This window comes from Poecilia mexicana, unplaced genomic scaffold (genome assembly GCF_051168715.1).
Source record: "Poecilia mexicana isolate PSO_F unplaced genomic scaffold, ASM5116871v1 scaffold_6, whole genome shotgun sequence".
Taxonomy (NCBI): Eukaryota; Metazoa; Chordata; class Actinopteri; order Cyprinodontiformes; family Poeciliidae; genus Poecilia; species Poecilia mexicana.
In genome coordinates this window covers 30,129,088-30,144,533 of record NW_028263375.1, presented here as the reverse complement: position 1 = coordinate 30,144,533, position 15,446 = coordinate 30,129,088, and the positions used below count along the sequence as shown (strand labels likewise).

At 37.5% G+C, this 15,446-nt stretch overlaps 1 protein-coding gene across 1 annotated transcript; it reads right to left on the bottom strand.

The window, feature by feature from the left end:
- Positions 1-7,090: 7,090 nt before the first annotated feature.
- LOC106930830 (serine/threonine-protein kinase pim-2-like) lies at positions 7,091-12,676 on the bottom strand. The gene is made up of 7 exons (XM_088006751.1): positions 12,640-12,676; positions 9,884-9,978; positions 9,733-9,792; positions 9,451-9,657; positions 8,110-8,287; positions 7,311-7,481; positions 7,091-7,236 (listed from the first exon to the last, which is right to left on the bottom strand). The coding sequence occupies exons 1-7, from the start codon at positions 12,674-12,676 to the stop codon at positions 7,091-7,093; spliced, it is 894 nt and encodes a 297-aa protein (XP_087862877.1).
- Between the last annotated feature and the right edge of the window lie 2,770 nt (positions 12,677-15,446).

Sequence of the window (15,446 nt, the reverse complement as noted above, 5' to 3'; positions counted from 1 at the left end):
TGCTGGGGTGGGCTGGTAATCTGCGTACACAGCCTCTCTCCTAATGACTGCTGGAGATTGGCACCATCCATCCCTACATCTCTCCTCCCCACGACCCTGCAATGATATCCGGGTATAGACAATAGCTGACTGGATAAATGGGTGGCTACTTCAGTGACCCCAAGATGGCAGCCTTTGCTTCATTTTTCTACCATTCCTTACCATGCTTGCTAAGCATGGTGGCTAAACAAACTTTGGTTCTCATTCAGTCTTACTTCTCACTATTGCTATGACTGTAAATATCAACACATTAAGTCTGGTTGGTACTTTCTTGAAGTTATCTTCTGTAACATGAAGATTGGAACACGTGTTTACTTTGACATCTCCATTTCTCTCTCTCATTTTGAAGAGAAGTTGAAACAAATCGCTAATTTTACTACATGAGATTTTTGTGCTGGGCACTAGTGTGGATCAGTAGGCAGAGGAGTAATCTTGCAATCGGAAGTTTGTGGGTTGTATTCCAGCTTCCTACGCATCTTGATGCGTCCTTAAGCAAGGCACTTAATCCAAAGTTGCCTAATGAATGTGCGTGTTAGTGAATGCAATTGGGTACTGAGACTATAAAGTACTTTGGGTTGTATGTATGACTAGAAAATTGCTATAACTATTACATTGAGGATGCTGTATTCTGGCAAAACAACCAATGTTACTTGGTCAAGTTACTTAGTGACAATAAAATGCAGTGTCAGCGACTTGTGTGGGCATTTTTGTGAGGCTCGAGCAAGGTCAGAGAGGCTAAGTCTTTGTGGGTGAATCACAGGAACAGAAGCACAAAAATCCAGTAGAGTGGGAACAATGCGGACGTTTTTTCCATGGTATTTGTGATCACAAAGACCTGGTGCTCTCCTGTGGTGAGAACTCTGCACTGGTTCTCCAGTCATTCACTTTGAGGCGATTCCATCGGCCCACACAGGTTATACCATCCACAGTTGTCGTGGCTCTCTAAAAGGGACTCAGTCTCCTTTCTCAGAGTTAAAAAAGAAAAGAAAAGAACAGACTGTTCTTTCCGGATCGTTTGGTCTGCAAACAAAAAGAGCACTTTTCCTGAGCTTGTGACATTCCTGGATGAAAGCAACACAGAAGAAGAGAGTCGAAAGCTCAAACTCGCGTTTGCCTTCAAAGCCCGAGCCAAAATTCTCTATGACAGCAAGAGGAGCATCTCCAATCCTTATGTCCCCCCCAATGTCAACACTTTCAGAGTCTTCAAAGGTTCAGCAGAGGCATTATTTTTGCTAAAGGGCGGCACGGGTCAAAGCACAACTTCTGTCCTGCAGTTGATGGGCAGATACAGGACAGTTCAGTGCTGCTGCTGTTGTTGGAGTCAAAACTGTGTGTCTCTTATGTTTCATCAGACCCTCTAAGAATTATTGAACAAGTTCAGTTGCCTAAAAAGCCTCCATCAGCAAGCCTTGTCTGCTCCAATTAGAGCCGGGGCTTTTGTCGGTGAGCAAGGTGTCCGTCACTTTTGTCCAAGTGCACAGGACTCAGACAGCGACCAGACAGGGCCAAACTGCAGATTTAGACAGCAGATTACACCAGTCAATGACTTCTCGAGCCGAAACGCAGCGGTGGTTTGGACAGCAGCTGTGTGTTGACTCTACCAAGGATTTTCTGTTACTCATCTGTAGCCACTTTCATTGGGAATATTAAGCCCATCATTTCCATCTGAAGGGTTTGACGAAAGAGGGGAGTGGGAGTCGACATTTTACTAGAATGTATACCTCCAACTTTGGGTTTCTGCACAATGCACAGTACTTTGCGTGCTCTGTGGATGCAAAGTGTGCAAATGTCAATGATCCATAAAAGTAATTATCAAAAATTGAATGCCTTAACATCTAGAGTGCATGGGATGCTTTCAGAGTTTTTGTCCCGCTTGCAACTTCAAACTGCACTGTATTTTACTGGGATTTTAGGTCATATAACTAATGCAAACTATTTGTATGAGTTAATTCAGTTTAGTGGAACTGAAAAGTCTGGCCCCTTGTAATTTCGCACCCCCAAATAAACAACCAACAGCTTTCTGAGCTTTTATGAAAATTAAAAATCAGACTTCTTCCAAATCATCATTATACATAACTCCTGTCATGGAAAAGCCCATTAAAATAATTAAAAATGTGAAGCAGTTCAGAGGGCATGGATAGTTTTGCAAGGTGCTACAGTCTCTTTTGCAACCTCAGTCTGATTCAGTCAGTCAGGTAGGTGATTGTAATTACAAGCTGGCATTTTAAACTCTCAATGCACTGATCCACATTACATGCTTCTGAGAACAAAAGAGGTCGCGTACAACCTGATTTACACACATTATGTGCATGAGATGAGAAGGGTGGAACCTGGGGAAATGGTACATGAATCACATTATTTGTTTAATTAGTCAAATCATTTCTTGCATTTTCTTCATGGTTTTTATTCACTCTTTAAAACTTTCCAAAGCTTTAGATCAGACTCATATGTCATATGGTTCATCCAGTTTCCCTTTAACGTCTCCAGTAAGATTACTGGTCCCGCTGTGGGCTGACGAAAGAGGTTACTCAGCTGGACATGAACACAGATTTGGATTGTCTTGTAAAGTTAGCGCTAAGCTGCTAGATTGCTCTTATAACATCTAAATCTGATTTAAATGACTGTGGGATTGCTGTGATTAGAGGTTCTCTTCAGAGGGAGTGTCTAGACTTTTTTTTCGTTAAGGGGGGGTGAGGGGCAGGCAGGGGCACACACTGTAGAAGGGTGAGACACTGAAATTGCAATGTCGTCTAAATGCACTGCAGTCATAGATTACAATGAACAATGGGCCAAAACTATTTATTTACCCCTCAAAGAAGCACGTGAATCCATTTAACACGCAAAGTGATACAGTAGATTTATTTGTTATAGTGTCTTAGGTCACAGGATAATTTTACTAGTCACACAATTAGCCTGTTTAGCTAATTAGCATGTTTAGCTAATTGTGTCACCCAGCTAAACTAACTGTACTCTACCTCTTAGTTACCATTAAATAGTTGCTACACCAAAATATTCTGGAAGGATATGTTAATTTTTTTTTCCATCAAAAGAATATGAATATTACTTTGATAGATAATGTTGTTTTATTTGGGATGGGGAAATGTAAACATGTTAAAATAGAACTTTTATATCTTAACTTTTTATTATGTATGGTAAATATTATATCCATACCTCCGAATACTTACAGCAAAAGTCTAATTTTCAGATTTTATTGTCTTCTATTAAAATTGGCATTGAATCCATATGCTCAGAAGCTACAGCTATTGAGATAATAACTACCCTTGAAAAACTGCAAGTCAATGCACCAGTTTGATATTAACACTGTAAACTATTACTCTATGTTCTGTAATGCCCATGGAAGTTGTATTTAGTGTTCTATTTTGTTATTGTAGGTCCCTTGTTTAAAATAAAAAAACCTGTCTGCTAGCATACAGTTAGCTAACTTTTGGCTAACTTAACTAACTGTACGCTAACTGTACTCTACCAAATGACTACGCTATGTTTAACTGTATACAGTTCTTTTTATTTTGCTGCCATTATGGACTACAAATTGCAGTTTAATTACCCTCTTTTCTCCTTTATGAAGAGTTATTTTTTGTGTAGTTGTTTGAGGCTCCTTCGTTTTTATAATTATTATTAAATATCACACACATCAACCTGCCAAAGGAGATGGAAATTAGCCACATGGCTAAAATCTCATGTATTTACATGCAAAAGTTAATTAATATGCAATGTTGCAACTTGAAACAATCAACAAAAATGCATGAATGGAGATTGTAAAACAGCAAAAGGAGCTGTCAGTCATCTACTGATATACAGTGCAGACAAAACGTTAATCTATGTACCATATGACATGAATAAACTGATTGATGCTTATGTATTAGAAACATTTTTATTCTTTGTACCATAATATTTGCCTTATTTTATGTCTAAGTCCATAATCATATGCCGGAGTTCTGTCTCCCGCTCCCAGCCCTCCAAACTCAGCCTATCAATGGTAACACTGATCACCAGGGGCCAAGTTAAATGTGGCCTTGTTCATATTCTTCACAAAAGGACTGAGTTCTGCAAGTCTACAAATAATGTCACAAGCTCTACAGGGTGTTTGTGCAGCAACCCAATGAACAGAAACTCCACTGTACAGAATGGGAATGGGTGTCAGTAAGCAAAGGCAAACTGCGCAGATCCAGCTCTCCCACAACAGTCGCCGCAGCATCAAACTCTTACAGAAAAGTTCTGACCGGAGCAACAGATAATAAAATCTTACTTTAGAACCCTAAGTCAGCCAGCTGTCACGAAAACACTAACACAAAGTTTCAGTGTCATGACCTCGGGATTGTTAGTTGGTTCATTTCATGACTGTAGAACATTGACAAATGTCTTCAGTCAGATGTTTCTTCAAAGCCATTGTAATACGGACCACTACAGGAGATCCTTCCCACAACTCTCACCAGCTGCAAGAAGTCTTAAGAAAATTGTTTATATGAGACAGTTTTAGCAGTTTTTAAACTTTATTATTATTATTATTATTATTATTATTATTATTATTATTATTATTATTATTATTATTATTATTATTATTATTGGAATTTATTGTGACAAGGATAAATCAAATTTTTATCATGATAAGAAATTTATTGCGATAAATGATAAACCACTCCTCAGAAAAACCCTGATAGGAGTTTTTTTTTTCTTTTTCAAGAGAAATTAATTTTTAAATAAGAAAAAAAAAGTCAGAATAAACCGGAACAACAAGGCTCCACGAAGGTAGAAGCGGATAAATAATCAAGCAGTGTTTCCCTCCTTTTGCACATCGCATATCTAGCAGCACTCTGCTTGGCCTTGGGGTCTCACTCTGAATACACAAGCCACGGAGGCTCCCACAGCCAACGTCACTGTTACCTCAGCATCCACTGTTTTCTTTTGTTTAATCAAATCAGGTCGGAGCTGCACATTGCCTTTCACAGAACACAATGTTATCTCGTTTTCAAAGCAGGTCTTGGGCATGACATGCAATGAATTTTCCTTTGGGTACAACAGAAGGTTTTTGAGATGATAAGAAAAAAAAAAGACGTTTGATCCTGGAGGCTGCAGTTGAAAAGAAAATGAGGGATGCTTATGTTACCTTTGCTATTTCTTAATTATGAGAACAACTTAGTCTTCAGAAAGCTGTTTGAGGTAGTTCCTCATTCGCTGTCGAGGTGTTGCCCTCGTGACAGTGAAAACCAATATTCCTCCACTTTCCATGAGATGCGAAGGAGGAGTGGAGGGGAAAGGTCACGACGGGTTGGCGTCATGTTACCAAAGTCAGTGTCGGTTCATGAAGAATTCAACAGCTACATAAGCCGCCATCTAGCCACCATCTGTGTGTGACCGGCTGACGGACCAAATCATTTTATCGAACTACTGCAAAACACAGCATCCCAAATTATCACAAATATGTTGAGAAAATATATATGAAGCAAAGTTAAAGTGGCTCACAGAAAAAGGGAAGTTTTCCTGTTGATGGTCAAGACAAAACTTACTTCAAGAGTCTCAAACTTTCAAACAGATTTTTATCAACGCACTTTCTACTGTTGTCGTGTCTTCAGTACAGTTTTAGCATAAAACTTTGATGACTATATATAAGAATGACTGGTTTTATATGTGAAAAGAGATGGTTATGTACCCGCCCTTACAAAAGATATACAGTAGGTTTGATCATCTTCCAATACAAAACATCTGTTGGAATTTCTTCAACTAAAAAAGGTTCAGAAAAATACTGAAGAATGTCTCAATTAGGTCGGTGTCAGACTAGACAGGGGTTCTCTGTTTTTTTTTCTCAGTGGCGAAGTTAGACTTTTGTTGTCAGGTGTAGCAGGGGGGCCAAGACTATGAGAATGACGGGAGATGGTGGGACTCAATTAAATTTTTTAATTAAGTCAGTTGCAGGTTCTGTTAATTCATCAATCACAATTAATCACATTATAATCGAAAACTAAGTATTGCCAGAATAAGGAACATTTTAACTTAAAAAAATTAGCTGCTAAATTATACACATATGAGTTCAAGAACAAAGATATTTATTGTTTTTTGGTGAAATGAAGCTGCAGCGCAAATTCAATCTGGAAGACTCTCTAGCCTCACCTGCCTCATCAATCAGCGCCTCCCTAACCCTAGACCTATCTGCGCTGAATCAAGCCATGCCATGGCCAATCATCGATCAAGCTCCAGTTGATAAGGACCTTCATCCACGGCCTCCTCCGCTTACCAGCTGCGATCAACCCACCCTGCTCCTGGCTCTTCAGGCCACATCCTTCTTCGTCCTCCACCAACAGTACAGGCCCCGGGGGATTTCATTCCTATGCAGCATCAGGAATGTTTATCGAGCTTATCGAAGTTCCAATTCGACGTCCCCTGCCAGGGCCTGAATGCTAAAGGACTTTAATATTTATTTGTCATTAAACCTTTTTAATCGCTTTCTTTCTCTGTCTGAGTCTCTCCAGATTGAAGTGTTATTATAGCCATTCATCTTTCAAATATTGAAGGAAGTGCTGATCATTCATGAAACTTCTTTGACAATCTGTGATCTGTGGACGCTGACATTGTGCTGCTGCATCATGTTTAGAGTCGGCGTCAAGATGCTATTTTAGGCTTGAATAGCTTCAGTGATAGCCTAATTCCTTTTAGCGCAACTTGATCACAACAGTCTTTTCCAGCGTGCCATCAGATTGTTTTTGAAGCAAAAATGAAAACCCAGTGAGCCAAGAGAAGCGGCTTTGTCATCCATCGCTGCTATTATCAGATGCTGCTTGTGCGTCAGATTTATGGGTGTACCAGAAACACACAAATACAAAGGTTCCAGCTTAGGACTTTTGCAAAGGGAAAAAAAAAAGATTGAATCTGTAAAATGTTTAATGCGTTAAATTCTATAATCTCAATAAAATAAAATTAGTCCATTAAAGTCACACCCCCTCTGCTTAAGCCTCTTCTCCTAGTTCACATAACACATACATATACAAAACAGTCAGAGACCAATTAAAATACAACTTTATTATATTTTCCATGGAAATTAAGTGTCAGATGTTGGCAGAAGCATTGCGGACCCCTGATGCTCAGGTTTCAGTCCGCTGAGCCAGGCGTGAGTACGAAGTCGCTCCAAGGTGGCTCGCTTCTTACACTCCTCCTCCAAGCAGAGATGGAGGAAACTGAGGCACTCTAGAACAAACATGAGAGAATTTTGCTCCAGAAAATAGGCAGACTGTAATTGTAGCTGCTGGTTATGTACCCACCTCGGGAGAGTTTGCTGCTAAAGTGAATCCAGTCCATGGAGAAAACCCTGGTGTCGAATTGACAGCGGTGCAACATGCAGTAAAGCATTACTCCCAACTGCCAAACTGTGGTGGGAATAGGTTTGTACATTTTATGTTTGAACCACTCTGGGGGAGCATATTGAAGAGTACCTGGAAAACACGCATAGTCAAAGTGGACTGGATTTTGTTTTTGGCTTCCTTTCAGTTTTCTTTTCCTGTGGAAGCTTCATGAGATCATTGGTTCAGTTTCGTACATCCTGGGAGATAAATACAGTTGAAACCATTTACATACACAAAATAAAAAGATACAAGCATTTTTTTCTGACAGAAGTTAAATCAGACCAAATTTTTCTTCTTTTAACTTAGTTAGAATTAGCTAAATTATTTCTACTTGCTAAATGCCAGAAAACATAAAAATATTTTTTAGAGATTTTTTTTGTAACTGAACTCGAATTCAGAAGTTTAGCTTGACTTAGGTTAGTGGGACTCCAATCAGGTTAACCTATCAGAAGTTTGTAGAAGGAAGCCCAAAAGGTTTGACCCAAGTCGTACAGTTTAAGACAGTTATCTACCAATCGAATATATGTAAACTTTCGTATTCGAGGAAAGCTGCAATGAAATTTCCAAAATATATTCTTGCTAAGTTTAAGAAATAATTTTGGTAATCCTAACTAAGCCGAAGCAAAAATGTATGTTTAAATGTATCTGGTTTCAACTGGGAAAGGACTCAAATACGATCTCAAAGCTACGCTAAATGTTTAGTAAAGTTTAGTTATACCCTGGAAATAGCGGAAATTTTTCTTCAGCTCATAACTGCCACAGCCAAAGTCAATAATACGGAGCCGCGGCCCTGCGGAGCCGATTTCTACCAGCGTGTTCTCCAACTTCAAGTCCCGGTGGAAAACGCCTCTATTGTACATTTCCATGGCAGCGTTCACCAATTGGTTCATGAGAGGCTGAAGTAAAACAACAAACAAAATGTCTCCTTTGCTTAAATAAATGATACATGTTGACTTTTTTTTTTTGAGACAGAATAAAATGTAATCTTGTGAAAATATATTTGTATGCAAATGTTACAGTATGCAGTATGCAAATGTTATAATATGCTTTTTACATATTTGTTAAAACTGTCACAAAGTTGAGACAATATAACATGAGACAGACGATCTGTGAAAACAGGAACTACAGTTTGATTCTCTTTCTGCATTTAAAAGGTATTACAAAATCATTACGATGAAGTGATATGGCGTTGAATAAGTGGATGTTTTTTTGTGTATTTGAAATATGTCAGTAATAGTCTACAGAGTTGAATGACTAACTTTCTTTGTATGTGAATAGAAGCCAGATATAAATTTATTAATTCTTTCTGCTCCTTTTCATCCATGATTTATTTTAGCTGCTACATAAACTATTCATTACTGAGTGACTGAAATAAAAAATTAAATTAAATTAATGAAAATTAAATAAAAATGTCTTATTTTCAAATGTAGTTATCTAAGCTGCAGTATACAACTTTTATGAAAAAAAATAAGTTTTTTTTTTGTTTTTTTTTACATATTTGTTAAAACTGTCACTGTGTCATGACAGTATGGTATATGGTATGTGGAAAAAAATACTGAGCTCCTCTGCCTTTTCACAGTACTCTCAGTGCCAACAAGAAGTAACCAATCAGAGCTCAGAGGCGGGTCTTAGAGCTGTAAATCACAATCTAGTGTTCTGCTGTTGATCCCTGTCTTGCTCCCCTCTTGCTCTTTGGTACCGCTACACCTTTTAAATCCCTGTCAGCAAAGACTGTTGTGAATGCTAACCTAGTTACCATGCCCACCGATGATGGCAGTTTTCCTGTAACATTGAGTTGTCTCTCCAGACTGCACTAGTAGCTCAGGGAGAAGGTGAAGGAGATCGATCTATTCACAGATTATCCGTCTCATAACACACTGTCACAACATGGTGACAGTTTCAACAAATATGTAAAAAAAAAAAACATATCCTTTATAAGAGTTACATACTGCAGCTACTACATCTTTAAAAGTTAGACAAATCAAAACAAATCTGAGGCAGCCAGAGGTGCCCTTAGACTCCTGAGGTGATAGAAACACCAGCCGTCCAGCTTCCCTACCTTAGCCTCATCTTCCTGCAGACGACCTCCTCGGAAGTGGATGTACTGCGCAAGATCCAAGGAGAATGGCGGTCTTTCCATAACAAGGACGAGCTTTTGATCCAGACAGTACCAGTCCAGCAGGGTGACTGCGGCAAACTTCCCGACTGCTTCCGGGCCGCCTCCGGCCTTCTGCATCAGCACCACCTCCAGGGGGACGCAGCCCACCTAAAAAACCCGGACGTCTGGTTTGTATAATGCAAAGTGAAAGATGGATTCTAAGCATGGTGGTGGGTTCCAAACTAGTTCACTCACTCTTAATTCACCTTGCACTCTCTTGCTGTCAGCGTACTTGATGGCCACCTGTTAGACATGAGAACAAGTCTTTATTTCTTCCGTAGGATGTTTGTGTTTAGTCGGAGACGTAGCGTCAAGGACAAAACACAATATCAACCTGTAAGGAGTCGGAAAGGCGCAGGCCAGCATAAACGGAACCGAAGCCCCCTTTTCCAATGAGTCCCAGCTGCTTGTACTTTCTTTCAAAATCAGCTGTATATTTACAAAGAAGACACTTTTAATAAAGCAATGACTACTGTCAGATAATTATTGTTAATAATGTGCAACAATCAAAGGTAAAGTTGTAGTGTCCGTTGTTTGTTTTCATCTGGGTTTTTCAAGGCTTAGGAACATTTTGCAGATCATTTTGTTTGATGGAATTTACCATAGACAGGAGGTTGTCATTAGCCTCAGCAGAAACAAAATGGCCGCTTTGTCTCTGCATGATCTGTTCCAGAATCACGACCCATATAGCATCAGCTAGCTTGTGCATGTGCTAATATAAATTCTTCCAGGTAAGGTATTTTTCTTTCTTTTATTTAATTTTGTTTTAATTGCGAAAAATAGTGAACAGCAGATCACCTCCAAAATACAGGACAACACCGCTTGGGTTACAGCCCCCTAAACAAGATTTAATATTGTTTCTGTTACTTCTATCGTGATGGATTAAAAGATGGATTTAATCAACACAATGATTTTTTTTTTTTACACTTTTTTAGCATTATGTCTTTAAACCAAAACTGCAACTTCAAGGAGACATCACTATGCAAATAGAATTAAAAACTAATGCAATATGATCTGAAAAATATTTTACTTATCATCAAACTTAATTCACTTCAGTGTCCAATTGAAAACTCACAGCGGCATGAACTGAATCACGTCCCCTTTGACACGTTTAACCCACGGATTCTTTTGTAGATCTAGAGTCTCTTTTTCTTTGCAGATTTCTCAATATGTTCATAAAATAAATTGTTGCACTAGTTGTGATTTCTGATTGGAAGACTCCTTCGAAGGTTCGCGCTTTCTACTTCGACAGTAATTCTTAATCGGTCATGTTACGTAAGGAGAGGAGTGCCATCTAGTGTTCGTTAGAACAAATTGCGAACTGAGTCAAAACGCGAGTTAAGAGCGTACCGCAAGGGACACTTGAATTTGACTAACATCCCAGCTAATACGGGATAATTGGCGTCCTTTGTTGTCTTATAATTATTTCAAAGTATGGACTCACATTCGCTTTTGCGAAGGTCACTGAGTGAGTTGTTGGTGCTATGTACTGGCAGAGAGACCCTTTGTATCTTCTCAGATGGCTCTGCATTAGCACTGGCTGTTCTCTTCCCCAGTCTATTCAACAACTCTTCATTTGTACCGCCGCTGCTGCTGCTGCTGCTGCTGCTAATCACAATTATGCTGGGCAACAGATTGGTGCTTCTGGGTCTTTTTTCTGGTTCCATTTTAACAGAGCTTCTTTTTCTATTGCTCCATTCCCTGACAAACTTTATGGTCACCTTGTGAGTTTCACCAGCATTGTGGCTGTTGAAGTTGTTCCATCTTACATTCCACAACCTCTTGTTGTCCAACTCAGTGACAACATTAGCCTTTCTATTCCTCCACCCCAATTCGTTCATGTTGCTCCTGTATTCATTGGACAGACTCTTATCTGAAAAAGGAAGGAGTTCATTGGAGAAAATGTTTACTCTCTGTAGCCCAAGAACTTGTATTTAGATGGGAGGAGTGTGCTGACACAGCAAAGTCTAAAACCATATAACAAAAATACTTAGAATTATAACATAGAGATAAACACTTTGACAAATATTCCTGTATTGTTCAAAAGACATTGTTGAACATAAGTAGGAATCAGTTGATTAGCTGGATCATCAAACATTTTCCTGGAAAATATTTTGTTTGTTTTTTTTCTTAGAAATAAAGTTTGTCTTTTTTTTTTTTACTGAAATATGGTGTTGAATTTATTATAACAGCTTTCCACTGTTATCAATCACTCAAAACACTTTATACAACATCACCCATTTGCACACACATTCATACATATACTAAGATTGAAAGCCAACTTAAGCACCTTAAGCTGGAATTGAACCTGCAACCTTCAGATCATGAGATGACTCCACCACCAAGCTACAGCCAACATAGCTGTAGTATAGTATATAGCTGTAATATGATGCTACAAATATGCAAATTAACATATTTATCTTATATACAAGATTTAAAAAAGTATCGTTCTAGTGAATTTAAGCCAAATAAATATATGTATGTGTGTTTGTGTATATATATGTATATAATTGAGAATAATATACTGTACTGAGGTTATATATATATATATATATATATATATATATATATATATATATATATACATATATATACATACATACATATATATATATATATATATATATATATATATATATATATATATATATATATATATAATGGGCATGTGTATTTGTGCATTAAAATTCAATAGACGGTTTACAATATGAAAATAAAAACTCTGCAAACAGTGATGTTATTTTAGCTAAAGTTCTTCTGCCTCCTACCACTAGTACAAGATAATGATATTACAATTTTTTTTATCTTCTTAAAACAATCATCTTAACTGCATCAGACAATTCCTTTTGGACGCATTGTGTAGCCAAGATATATGGCAAAAATATGGAACACTGTTTTCAGAAATATATCAAAATTTTAAGGATGTGAGAAATAAACTGCATAGCATTCACTGTTTCAGTGGATTGTTGTCTTTTGCCCCACCAACTGTTTTTATCATAACCTATTTGAGATAAATGGAGTAGTTACTTTTAATAAATGTAATTTCATGATGTTCAGATTGTTCTTCCTTTACAAACCTTTTAATCTTACCTTGTTGTTTTCCAGACTTAGATGCAGACGTCACCATTTTGCTGAAGAAGCTTAAAGATAGTTTCTGTGTAACATCAAATAACGGCGTCTGTCGATAGGTGCGGCATGTACTCGTACACATTGGAGTGAAATCATTACCAATGTTCTAGAGTCATCACAATGAGGAGATGTTCCATTCCAAAGTCGTTGACATTTGAAAATGTACCAAAGTTGAAATTTCGCCCTTACCTGTTCTGGATCATATTCCAACAATTTATAAAGTACAAGCATGTGTAATAAAATTTGAATCAGCGATCAGGCTGTATTGTTTTATATCTTTTTCTTTCATAATGTGCCCTGAGATTACAATTGTTGTGACTTGGTGCTATGTAAATAAACTGTATTAAACCGAATATTCTGAGGCTAGATACTAGCAAACATAATAAGATAGTTCACATATTTGTGTAAGCTAGCTTACACAAAGTACTACTTCAAGTTATTTTCTCCTTCAAAGGCTTCTCTGCCGTAGAGAATTATTTAGTAGTGACTGTGTGAGTGATGTTACTGTAGCTAACATCACTCACAGTAGCAGATTCAGCAGTAACTGAATCTGCTACTGTTTCTTAAAAACTTTAGAACTTAATCTTCCAGCTATGATGAAACATACGGACACAAACCGAATATTCACTAAGACCAAGACCTTGTAGGTTTATTTGGTCTGACCTCTACAAACAGTTCAATGGCTGGGTCCAGACCAACATCCTCTTTCACTTCCTATTTTTGGTTTCCAGGAACCCAAAGTTGTATGTCTTGACTACAGTGGTTTAAATTTTTAACAACAGATATGTTGGACTCTTGAAAAAGTATTCACATCTCTTAAATACAAAGACCTCAACAGGACCTGGAGAGATCCACCAACTCAGGTAGAATAATCTGAGGAGAGGAGATGCACTCCACAAATTTGGCCTACATGAAAGTGTAATAAGAACAAAGATAGAATTTCTTACGTAGGAATAAGAAATCCTACTTAAAGTTTCTTTCTGGTTACACTTAAACCAGAAGTTTACATACAGTGAAATAAAAGGCATACACCTTTTTATCCCATCATCTGAAGTTAAATCAGACCAAACGCCTCCTGTTTTAGGTCAGTTAGAATTACCAAAAGTATTTCTTTTTTGCTAAATTCCACAATAATGACAGAATATGTAGATGTTTTTAAAATCAGACTTTTATATGCATTTGGTCAAGTATTTGGTAGTACTGTCTTTGTATGACTTGAGTCAAACATTTTAGGTTTTCTTCCACTAACTTCTTGCAATAATTTGCTGGAATTCTGACCCATTCCTTAAGGCAGAACCGGTATGACTGGGTCAGGTTTGTACGCACACACCTTTTAAGATCTACCAATAAATTCTCAGGGCTTTGTCTCATTTTGGCCTTCAGAACACCTACAATTTATCTTTCTAAACTCTTAGCATTTGTACTAATAGCAATCACTCCTTGGACATAATGACTAACCTACAAAGTGCCACTAGAACATGAATGTCCAACTTTCGGGCAAACCTCACAGCACAACAATCTGATCTGAAGCATCATCAGCGAAACAAAATGCAATCACACAATAGTTTTAACACATGCGATCGGTTTCCTTCTGTGCTCTGAGTCTCTGTGCTGCCTTGCTGAGGAGATGGAGACCATTAGCAGCAATCAATGAGACTGCTACTTAGTCAGCCTTTACAGAGAGAGAAAAGTGCAGTGAGCAGGCAGAATCGTAGTATTTTGTAAAAAAAAAAAAAAAAAAGAAAGGGAAAGAATGACAAACTGTGGTCATGTCAGGACTGCAGAGATGCAAGTGGCTGCTAAAATTATGATGGAGTCATTCATCTGGAAATAATCTGTGAGGTGTGATGACAGCACAGAAGATTTAGCTCTGATGACTAAAACAACTATAGGCGTGGCAGGAGCTAGTGTTATTTCAACTTACTTATTGCAAATTACTTCAACGGTGACATATAATAAACACAAATGTTTAAATGTTTAAATTCATACACTCAGAAGAGTTTGGTACTGCCACCTCTGGACAATGTCGGCATTGTTAATAATAATTAGTTTTCAGTCAACTAACCTGGCTAACTTCAGGTCAAAAAAATAAATGAATAATTATCAACATTGTTCTCACGATACAAGTGACAAAAGAAAAGGTAAATCACACAATGTGAATTTTGGAAATTAGATTTCTGCGCTAAAAGCAAAACTGTATGAAACAGTTGGTGAAGGCAAATCTTTTTCACAACAAAGTTATCTTCTGCCATAAAATAAATAAATGGAAATAATATTTGTCAATTTAGTTTGCTTTAATTTGAAATTTCACCTTGGGGCCCAACATGACAGTTTGGTTAGGGCCCCCAAAACACTTTGAACCGACTCTGTAACCTGTGTACAATGGTCATAAAAACATAATAGGTTTTATTTAATATAATTTTGCCTTGTCTAATCTCAAGAGAATTTTCGAAATGTATTTATTTGATGTGGTTTTGTCCGTCTGTATTTGTTTCATGATAAAAAAAACAAAAAAACATTTGAGCTGGAAAAGAAGTAGAAAGCTTTAGATTCCTGTCTCGAAACAAAACTGAGGCCTTGTTTTTGTTTGTTTAACTTTGCCCACCGGTTTTGTTTTATTATTTTCAAAGACAAAGAATGTTAAATCTAATTTAAATGCCTGTTCATCCGTTTCAGCTACAAAAAGAAAAATGGTGTATAGAACATAAAAAATTATTTCTGTTGTTTTCCATAATTTATTATGAAAACATTTAATCACCAAAACATAT

Excerpts from the sequence above, each read along its gene's own strand:
- LOC106930830 (XM_088006751.1), bottom strand. The coding sequence starts at position 12,676 with ATGGTGACGTCTGCATCTAAGTCTGGAAAACAACAAG. Across the intron at positions 9,658-9,732 it reads AATTAAGAGTGAGTGAACTA|GTGGGCTGCGTCCCCCTGGA; the intron begins GTTTGGAACCCA and ends CGGGTTTTTTAG. Across the intron at positions 7,482-8,109 it reads AAATTTCCGCTATTTCCAGG|GTACTCTTCAATATGCTCCC; the intron begins GTATAACTAAAC and ends CGTGTTTTCCAG.